Here is an 11,010-nt window from a genome sequence, read left to right on the forward strand (position 1 = left end):
TGGCCAGCGGGAGAGTTGTGAGGTTCGAACTCCAGGAACCTGAGGCTGACAGCTTTGTGGAAGCAGCCACTTAAAGGACTGAGCTAGGGCCAGGCCCCCTAAAATGTTTTAACTTTCATCAGCTTCAAGGTTTATGTTGCTGCCAAATTTTGCATATAATTGAACTTTCAAATGTGCTAACACCCACTGAATTGATTCTACTCTGGATTCTAAGGCGTCGATTTCTTCTTGCAAATTTTTCTTTGCTTCTAGTATTTCCCGTTTCTTCTGAATGGCTAATGAACACCTCGCTGATCTGATAAGTATCATTAAGCAGTCACCATCTGCGAGCATGACGTCGTCACACGCATCCTCTAAATTCTGGAACTACTTCTTTTTTAGTTCTATTTCTTCCTTTGGCTCTGTGATTCTGCTCGTATCCCATGCAAATTTATTTATCTTTTGTTGATCTTCAAAAGTGACATTGACGTCTTCTGCGGCTGCCTTCTTCATGGTGGCTGCCATCTTAGATTTTGTGTTATTCTTAGAAAACTTTCCATCCAGATTTTTTTTTTTTTTTTTTTTTTTTTTTTTGCGGAACTGAGGATTGAACTCAGAACCTTGCACTTGCCAGGGAAGCACTTATTCCACTGAGCCATCTCCCTGCCCCCCCCCTTTTTTTTTTCAGATTATTTTTTAAGTCAGATTTATTCTTTTTTTTTAGAGCCAGGGACAGATTATTTTTTTAATTTTTATTTTAAAGAGAAAATAATAAAATTTCAAAGCACGATCAAAAGAGAGTAGCAATGGTTAATGCATTGCATATGATTTTTTTTTGCATAAGATTTTAAAAAATATCTGTATATCAAAAAATATTGTCTTTGCCAGGTGTGGTGGCACAAACCTGTTATCCCAACATTCAAGAGGCTGAAGCAGGTGAATTGCTGTGAGTTTGAGGCCAGCCTGGGCTACACAGTATTTTGCCATCCTGAACCACTTAATCAGACCCTGTCTTAAAAAAAACCAGCCAAGAAACAAAAAGAAATGTTACTGTTTCCAAATGTATTAAAAATGTACAATCTCAGGCCCCACCCCAAACCCACTGAATCAGATTCTGCATTTTTAACAAGGTTTCCGGGTGACTTAGGCACACAGTTGACACCTAGTAGGGCCTGATGCATAATAGGTGGTTTTGAAGAGTTGGTGACTAATTTCTGTACTCATTAGAACATTGGCTTTGGCCTCAGACTGCCTGAGTACAAAGCTTGTCTCACCAAATATTAGTTGCCTAAGTCTCAGTTTCATCTATAAAATGACAATAGTTAAGACTCAGTACCTCATAGAATTGTTGTGAAGATTGCAATTCTACATGAATAGAACCTAGAACTGTGCCTAGTGCATAATCGCCATCAAATATGTTAGCCGCCTTTGTTATCAGCATCATTACATTCTTATCATCTTATAATTCAACTCACCTGCCTCAGAAGAGTATATGTGTTTCTCCACACTCTGACTGGAAGACCTTAGGTGACTTAATCCCTGGATTTTAGGTTAATTGGCAATCATCTGCAAAATGGTGACAAAATCAGTAGGTACTCATTAGTGTGTGTATGGTGCTTACAAAGCAGGACTAAATAAAACGAAGGAAGTTACCATGTTTGCCACAGTGCCATGAACTTACCAGGTATGCAGTAACTTGGAGGCCTTTTTTTTTTTTTTTTTTTGGTATTGCCTTCCCGATAGGGTATTAACCTCCTTGCTGACTTTTTGTTTGCTCACTATGTATGGACTTGCTCCATTGGTTTGAAGCTTTGAAACAAAAATGTAATGGAGTCTTTCAGGATTTGTTTTTTATTCCTGTGCAACTTGAGCTCTCGGGGAGCCCTTGAGTTCCCTAGGGCAGTGTCTTTCAGCTAAGTATGGAAGATTCTGTTTCGAAAGATAGTACTGAAGTAACTTCTTAGATTTAATTGACTTGATAACCAGAAGAGATTGTAATCTTCTGCCCTGGCTTCAAATCACTTATCAGATAAACCTAAAAGGTTTGATGTCAGGCTTCTTAGGAGAGGAAGTTTAGAACACACGCTTTAGGTTAGCAAGAAACAATGGTCATATGCTCTCTATATAGGAATAGTGGCTTACTGGTGGAGAAGTGTTTCCAAATTCATCTTTTTTTAAAGCCCAGCTTCTATGTGAAGCCATCCTAATAAATGGGTTCCAAAGACCCAGAAAAATTGATGGCGCAAAGATGCATAACTGAGGAGTAGGGTTCAATTTCCTGTCCATATTTTGGGGCCCCAAACTTAGAGCTTTCCTCATTACGTGACAGCTGCCCACCTGTTGTCCAAATATAATTTTAAAACCTGGTCAAAGAGAAATTAGAGATGCAGTACCACCTCCCTCCCAGTGGGCCTGTATCATTTAGGATGGACTTTACCCTGAGTAGTGGTTCTTGATTTAGCTTTAGGTTCATCTGAAAAAATAGTTAAACTTAATTTGGGCAGCTTTCTGAAATTAAACTCTTAATTTACTGGTTTTAGGGCAGGGTCTGACGTTCTCTCTTTCTTACAAGCTTCCAAAAAATGGTGATTGCCACACTCCGCAGATCTCACTTTGAGTAATAAGGACCTAGAAATCCTCTAAAAATACTGAATCCAGGGCCCTTTTTCTCAGGAATTCTGACTTTTATTGGTCAGAATTAAAAGCAAGATATTAAAATGGTATTGTGAAAGGGCTGGCCAGATAGCTAGCTCAGTGGACTAAAGCTCCTGCTTAGGAAGGGACTGGGATTTGACCCCTGGCGTGCCATGCCAGCCCCTCCCCTGGGGCATGCTGAGACTGCTATTGAGCCTGGGCATGGTGGTGCACATCTGTAGTCCCAGCGCTGGGGAGGATGAAAACAAGAGAATCACTATGAGTCCGATCTGTGTAGTGAGACCCTGTAGACCCTGTACCAAATACACTAAAATAAATAAAAATAAGGGTCAGCCAAATAGTTCAGTGAATTAAAGCACCTGCAAACAGGTGCAGGGGCTGGGGGGTTCGATCCCTGGGCCTGCCGTGCCAGCCCCATCCCCAGGGCCTGCTGAGACCACATTGAAACTGGGCGTGGTGGCGTGCACCTGTAATCCCAGCTCTTGGGAAGCTGTAAACAGGTGGACTACTATGAGTCCAATCTAGTAGTGAGACCCTGAACATCCTGTAGACCCTTCCCTAAAATAAATAAATAAATAAATAAATAAATAAATAAAATGGCCTTGTGTATTTTCAAATGGCTGGAAGGGTTAGAAACTGAGATACTTTTGGGGGGCAGCCTGGTGGGTGCCCCAAAAGTGCATTCTCTTAGATCCTGCACTTCTAGACAGTTAACAAAAGATAAGGGAAGTACACCAGAATGTACACAAAAGGGTATTCACCAAAGAATTGGTCAGGATGATGAATAATATAAGATAAAGTCCTTAGCATTGGTAGTTTTTAAAGCTCCCAGGATACTCTTAAGGCATCAGGGCAGAGAGCTACTGTCCTAGACATACAGTCAATGTGTAGGGATGAAGTCGTTCTCAGGGATCTCAGTCTAGGTCCTTTGACAAATGAAAAGTTAGGAGTTATTGAGAATTCCTTCAATCTGAGAATTTCTTAAATTCTCGAAGAATTACAGGAAAGAAAGAGCCTTAGTATTAAATTTGCATGTGAATGAATGGTTTCTTTTGGGGGGGGGTTGTACATCATAAGTTGGTTGGTGCTTTTTTAGTCAGTATATTACGCACCCCCATCAACAAGCTAGACAAATATTCTGTGCATGTGGAGAAAAAGCCAGTAACTTAAATGGCCATAACAGCATGAAAAAAGTACTGTAGTAAGAACTCATATTTTTTCTCAAACAATTTAAGCAGTGGTCTTTGAACATTTATAGGTGTGAGAAGACATGTGATCATTAGGAAATATTTCCATTTTCTTGCCTCCAGTATCATAGAAATATTTATAGAATACCCTGAAAAGGAAAGAAAGAAAAGAATAATTCATCTTGTGGAAAACTGAGTTTTCTTAAAGAGAGAAAAATTTCACCTGGACATCCATGCATAGATAGGACTCGAATCAGGTAAGACTGAGGGGCAGAACTGAGAGCTAAGAGGAGGAGCAACTTTTGAGTTTCCTTGAAGGCTTACAAGGAAAAGGTGAAGGGCTGGGGAGATAGCTTAGTGGCATAAGTGCCTGCCTGGCAAGCTTAAGAGAGAGGGAGAAGGAGATGAAGAGAGAAAGAAAAGGTGCAGGGTGCTGTGGCTAAGTCATCTTGGGGTAGCGGGACATTTTTCCGTGCCAAGCCAGTTTACCCAAGCCCACGTATGTAGAGCTGTGTTTCTTTCTCTTTATTTTCCTTAAGTGGTGTAAATTCTGTGTAATTCTATATAAAAAAGCAGAATACAGATATGGTATACAAAATAGGAAACCCCATCATTCAAGCCATTTGAATAATGCTTTGGTGAACACCCTTTTGTGTACATTCTGGCGTACTTCCCATATCCTTTGTAACTGACTAGAAGTACAGGATCTAAGAGAATGTACTTTTGGGGGGCCTACCATGTTGCCCCTGAAAAGTCCCAGTTTCTAACTCTTCTTACCATATGACAATACCACACAATGCCATTTTAATATCAAAACTGGTAGCAGCACATGGAAATAATTATGAGTTCTAAGCTGAACTTGAATTGTTTGCCAACCTAAACATTTAAAGATTTTAGCATATTAGAGATATCCTTTGCCTTTTTTGTTTGTTTGTTTGCGTTTTTTTGTTTTTTTGTTTGTTTTCTCTTTGTCTTGATCCTCTAAGAATAAAAGTTCATAGGGCCAGGGAGATAGCTCAGTGGTCTATGTGCCTGCCTGGCAAGGACCCGGGTTCAATCCCCAGTATCGCATGCTGTACTGGCCACACTTGGCCAGCAGAGCCGTACACCAAAACGTTGTGGTGACACACACTTGTTTTTTGTTTTTGTTTTTCCTTGAGACAAAGAGTTTTAATTTGTAGTTTTCTATTTCTCCTTAAGATTTCTGTGTTGGGGCTAGGGAGATGGATCAGTAGAATAAGCAAGTGCAAGGGCCTGAGTTCAATCCCCAGTTCTACCAAAAAAAAAAAAAAAAAAAAAAAGATTTTTATGTATTAGTCCATTGATTTTGTAGTAATATTTCATATAAAGTCACTTTACATTTTTATTTGTGTAAATATTTCCAGATTTTTCCAATTTCTCTTTAGAAAATGTAATGTAGTTTTAGTTACAACATTTTCATTCTTAAAATCCACTTCTTTGTGCTTCTCCTTTTCTCTATATGCCTTTTCAGAATGTGATCAATTTTTTAAAATATGAACAGATAATTTCCCTTATTGACTTCCTATTTATTTCAATTATGTCTGCTCTTAATTTTTTTCTTTTCATTTATTGTAGTGCCTTTATCTTTTTTTCCCCATAATTTTAGTGAGAAACAAATAGCAATAATCAAGTTGTAATTCTTTTTTTTTTTTGGCAGTACTGGGGATTGAACTCAGGACCTTATGCTTGCCAGTCAAGTGCTTATTCTACTGAGCCATCTCCCCAGCCCTGCACCTGTAACAGTCCGAGCTGTGCATAGTTAGAAACTATACCAAGTACATAAATTGCAAAAGGGTGGTAGTTGGTTGATAGTATCTTTGTATAAAGATTGTCTATTTTCTATATACTTAAAAATTCAAGGTTTTTTTTTTCCCCTAAACATGATAGTATGTGCCTGTAATGCAGAATTTGTCATCCTTAAAATTTAGTTAACTGGAATTCAATTATAGAAAAAAAAATAGAGTGGGCTGGGGAGATAGCTCAGTGGCATAAGCACTGCCTGGCAAGTGCAAGGTCCTGAGTTCGATCCTTGGTACCGCAAAAAAAGAAAGAAAATAGAGGAATAAAGAGGGTGCTTATTTCTTAAATGAAGCACATTCCAACAGTTGATAAATACGTGTTTACTATGGATTCTTTTTTTTTTTTTTTTTTAACTATGGATTCTAAGATGAAGGGCTTGGATCTTCACATGGCTGATCAAGTGGAGGAAATCCTCTGATGGAGAGGAACTCAGACATTGTAACCAGCTCACAGCTAGTAAAGTTTCTTACTGTTCTAAAAGAATACAGATCTGTTTGTTGATTTATGACAAGTCAGAACAGGGAAACCCTTTCCTTTGTGCATACACAGGATTTCTCTGGAGAAATTTCAAGGAATTGGTGGTAACAGTTGTTCCTTGGGAACTAGTGTGAGGAATGTTTATTTCTCTGAGTATATACCTGTTTGTACTGTTTAAATTATTCACTGTATAGGGGCTGAGGAGATGGCTTAGTAGAATAAGCACTTGCCTGGCAAGGGCAAGGGCCTGAGTTCAATCCCCAGTTACGCCAAAAAAATAAATAAATTATTCACTGTACAGGTTTTACTTTTTCAAAAAAAAAAAAATATGTGGGCTTGTTATTTTATTTTAAAACCTTACTTGCCCATGGTACAGAAGATGTTAACTTTAGGAGAAACCAAGTGAAGAGCATATGGGAAGCCACTGTAGTATCTTCTGTAAATCTAAATTTATTTTTTAAATAAATGATTTTTTTTTTTTAAAGGACAAGGGAAAAAAACTTTTCCTCTGTGGACTCAGATAATATTTTCTGCCTTTTAGTCCCCGTGTGTGGTACCAGGGCCTTTCAGCCAAACTGCTTAGCCACTACCACCACCACCCATATCTGAAACTGGGTCCTGCAAATTGCCCAGAGTAGGCTTAAACTTGAGATCTTCCTGCCTTAGCCTCCCAAAGTGCTAGAATTTCAGGTGTATGCCACCACAGTTGGCTTAGTCTTGTTTCTTTTAAATATTTTCTTGTTCTCTTACTTCTCCTTGCCTCTTGATTATCAAATATAATACACCTATCTTAGCCATTTGTAGCTGTTCTATTTTTTAATTAACACAAGCTGGTAGATGCTTATAAATATTTACAAGTCAGAAGGAAAACACTGAGTATATTGCTCTTTTTTTTTTCAAAGTTTTATTGATAAACAGCAATGAGACAGTTTCAAATCAAATCGGAAGTACAATTTCAACAAATAATACACTGCATATATTCTTCTTAGTGGTTAATTGCTATACATGCTCTTAATTTACAAAAAGTACACAGAACTCAGAATTTTACATTTATTTATTCATTCATTCATTTATTTATTTATATTTTTAGATGGGACAAGTCTTGATATATTGCCCAGGTTAGCCTTGAACTGCTGGGCTCAAGTGATCCTTCTGCCTCAGCTTCAGGTAGTGTATATATGTATATACCACTGAGCCCAGCTAAAACCTTAAATTTGTTATGTGTTTTTTTAATACTGGTGACTGAACCCAGAGCCTTTACACTATGCTACATCCCTAGCCCTTTTTTATTTTTGGTACAGGGTTTTGCTAAAATGCCCAGGCTGGGCTCAAAATTGCAGTCCTCCTGCCTCAGCCTCCCACAGTGCTGGTATTACAAATGTGTTTACCTCAATAGAATGTTAAACCTTTTAGCCAGGCATGGTGGCATTTGCATAATCCCAACTACTCAGGAGCCTGAGGCAGGGGGGTTATATGTCTGAGCCCAGTGTGGATAATTTATTGAAACTGTATTTCAGAATTAGGACTAAGGATGTGCTCAGTGGTGGAGTGCTTACATAGTGTCACAGAGTCCTGAAGTCAGTCCCCAGCACCCATTTATCTCTAACACAGAGACTTTTTTTTAACAGCCTTCCCCCTCGCCCCCAATTTGTAGTCTGGGTGCAGATGCAAGTGCAAGTAATTTTTGGCAGGTCCCCTCAGTGACTGGTTGCCCATACTGTTTCAAAACCATCTGAATGTGTATACCTTACGGTTTAAGGCTAACTTTTTTTTTTTTTTCCGCCTGCGGAACCAGGGATTAAACTCAGGCCCCTGTGCTTGCTGGGCAAGTGTTTATTTTACTGAGCCATCTCCCTGGCTTAAACCATCTCCTTAGTGGTATAAGGCTAACTTGATGCATCGAGGCAGTAAGCATCTGCAAATAGGGCAGCAAGCAGTAGAGGGTAGAGACAGGAGGTGGTGCAAAAATGTGGTAAGTTGGTGATTCACGATGTAAGTTCCTTCTTTAGACCAGGAGGAGGGAAGACAGCCCAGCAGCTCTTCTTGTCTCTTGAATGAGTGAAAAAGGGAGAGAGATGTGCTGGTGGGTGAATTTCTTGAGGTCTTAGGTTGGGCTTGCTTGCCTTGTGTTCCCGGGTGCCTCTTCAGCATGCAGCTAATGAGAGTACCTCTGGGCTAGGCTCTCTCCTGGCTCTGGAGACACAGTCCCTGCTCTCTCGAGGGTTACATTCAAGGGGAGAGGATGTGTAATACACACTGAAACATGTCTATCCACATCATATTTGTGGAGCAGATAAGACCCAACATGGATACAAAGTGTAGAGTGAGGGCCTGGGAAAGAAGGTAAGTGGGCCCTGAGGCTGTTTCAGCTGGGATGGCCAGTGGAGACTTCTCCGAGGAAGTGACGTGTGGAGGGGCCTGGGGCAAATAGGAAGTAAGTGAGCCATACAGGTATCTGTGGCATTCCTCAGAAATAAAGTGAAGATGAAGGCCCGAGGTTGTCAGGCTGTGTGGCTGGAACTGAGTGAGGAAGACAGAAGGAGGTGATGAGGCCAGTGCTGTTTTTGAGAAGGCCAGTAGAAAAGCAAGTTAGTAACACTGGAGCTTCCTGACAGAGTGAGCCTGTTGTTATTGAGAGAGTAGGAATGCACAGAATATGGTGGAGATTTACGTCCTGTAAGTGGTAATGGGGAGTAATATACTATGAGTTTGGTTAAAAAAAACCATGCTTCAGAAGTTGGGATGTGTGGGTCCCATGTGACAGTCTTCCATTTTGCACAGGAGTTGACCCATTTTGTGCCCATTTCTGGAAATGTGCAGTCATTGCGTTACAATGCTCTTGGGGGCATGAATTTGTTTTCCTGACTACTTATGTCATTATTTTTGAGATGAAACTGCCAAACATCCAAGTTTAAATTTTCTTAGATCTTCTGTTTGCTTTTAAGAGATAAAGTCTTACTAAATTGCACAGGTTAGCCTCAGAGTCTCAGGCTCAAACAATCCTGCTTTAGCTTCCCAAGGAACTGGGACTCAGGTGTTTGCCAATATATCTGGCTGTTGGGAGCATTTGGAAAGCAACATTATTATAAAGGCCTCATGCTTCCCAGAATGGGAGGTGATGCTGGATCAGAAACAGACATGAAGGTAGTATGATTTAATTATCTCTGAGAAATTCATTTCTTTCCCGGTCTCTCTTCTAAGCAGATTTGGCTGCCATGGTCTCTACTACTTCTTTCTCTCATGTGTCAAACAAGCGCCTTCTATGTCCCAGGGGTTGCTCCAATCAACTTCCACCAGAACGACCCTGTAGAAATCAAGGTAAGTGCAGTATTGGATCATTGGGGCCTCTGTGCTGAGCTGTTGGTTTCTGTCCTGTGGTTGCAGAGGACACATACCAATTCCAGTTACCCAGGGAACAGGAGGGCCCACTGCATGCTTCGTGGCTACTAGGAGTGCACTCAAGAGCCTGCATTCCAGGCACTCTTTGTTTCTGTTGTGCTGGTGGCTCCTGCAGTGTCTGTCTGTCTCTTTCAGATATATGTCTATCTCTATCTGTTCCTACAATTCTGTTTCCCTCAGCTTGCCTCCTCTGGTTTTCTGCCTCCCTCTTCATCTGTGCTTTTCTCCTTTTACCAGCTTTCTCTGTGTAACTTATAGCATCAGCTCATATGGTTCATATAATGTAAACATCTCTCTTTCTTGGCAAGCAGACTTGTAACTTACAGGAATGTTCATTAAAGGAAAGTTTACTCAGGGTTGTTTACATGCCAAGCATTAGGCCTGACCTAGCCCCCACAAGAATCCTCTGAAGGCAAACTATTAGTTCCATAGATCTTTGTACATTTTACAGATAAAGAAACTGAGGCCCAGGGAAGTGAACCAGCTTGCCCAGGGTCACATGAAGAGGAAAAAAACGGTTTAATCCCAAGCCTTCTTTCTACCCTTTCTCCACTTGTCGACTCTGCCAAAGCCTCTCAAGCAAAGCAGTGGTGGGCATCTGGTCTCCACTCCTCCCAAACTGAGGGTGTGTGAGTGGACGCCTTAGGTGCAGAGAAAGAGCATAAAGATGGAATTGTTCTTTTTATAATGTGTATTTTTCCTGATTGTCCAGGGAGAGAATGCTAAGAAACACAAAATTGTTGTACAAAAGAATTCATGACATGCCTCAACCTGCCATCCCCAAAAGATCTGAAAGTCAAGGCTTTTCTAAGCCCACTGGAGGCAGGAGCTGCCATTTACCATCATGAAGCTATTTGTTTGTTTCATTTATCCTAATTAGCATGATTATTTTTGCATTTCTCTACAAAATTATGCAATGTGAGGAAGTGCTCCAGACCTTCCTGGGGATGTTACAAAACCTGTGATATGTGTGTTATGTTGCCTTTCTAAAATCTAAAGAAGTCCTAATTCTAAAACAAGAGGCTTTTTTTTTTTTTTCCGGGGAGTGGGGGATGGTGGAGGGTAACTAGGAACCAGTCTCAGGGACTCATGCTTGCCAGGCAGGCACTGTGCCACTGAGTTGATGGTTTCTTGTTGTATAAGTTGTACTGGTTTTTGTTCTTCTCATTTAGCAGATATTTAATGAGCACCTACACTGTATCGTGCCAAGTCACAGAGTTTGTACAGGTGACCCTTGCTCTCATGAAGCTTAAATTTTAGCTTCTAGTAGGAAATACTTTTAGGTTTGTTTGTTTGCTTACTTGCTACTAGGGATTGAACCCAGGGCTTCACACATCTAGGCGAGCACTTTGCCACTGAGCTGCATCTCCAGCACATTTTACTTTTTTATTTTGAGATAAGGTCTCATTAAATTGATGATCCTCCTGTCTTAGCTTCCCAAGGAGTTGGATTTATAGGGGTGTACCACCATGCATTTCTTTTTTTTTTTTTT

General features: G+C 40.3%; 1 protein-coding gene and 1 pseudogene across 2 annotated transcripts in view; one reads left to right on the forward strand and one right to left on the reverse strand.

Annotated features, from left to right (window-relative positions):
* Positions 1-11,010, forward strand: part of Tm9sf4 (transmembrane 9 superfamily member 4) — a 53,476-nt gene that overhangs the window by 15,744 nt on the left and 26,722 nt on the right. For both annotated transcript variants that reach the window (XM_004630796.3, XM_023714810.1), the window contains exon 2: positions 9,324-9,437. In XM_004630796.3, the coding sequence (XP_004630853.1) occupies positions 9,324-9,437 (114 nt within the window). The remainder of the gene's footprint in view (positions 1-9,323; positions 9,438-11,010) is intronic.
* On the reverse strand, positions 109-504 carry LOC101579269 (annotated as a pseudogene).

This window comes from Octodon degus, unplaced genomic scaffold (assembly GCF_000260255.1).
Source record: "Octodon degus isolate 3935 unplaced genomic scaffold, OctDeg1.0 scaffold00037, whole genome shotgun sequence".
Taxonomy (NCBI): Eukaryota; Metazoa; Chordata; class Mammalia; order Rodentia; family Octodontidae; genus Octodon; species Octodon degus.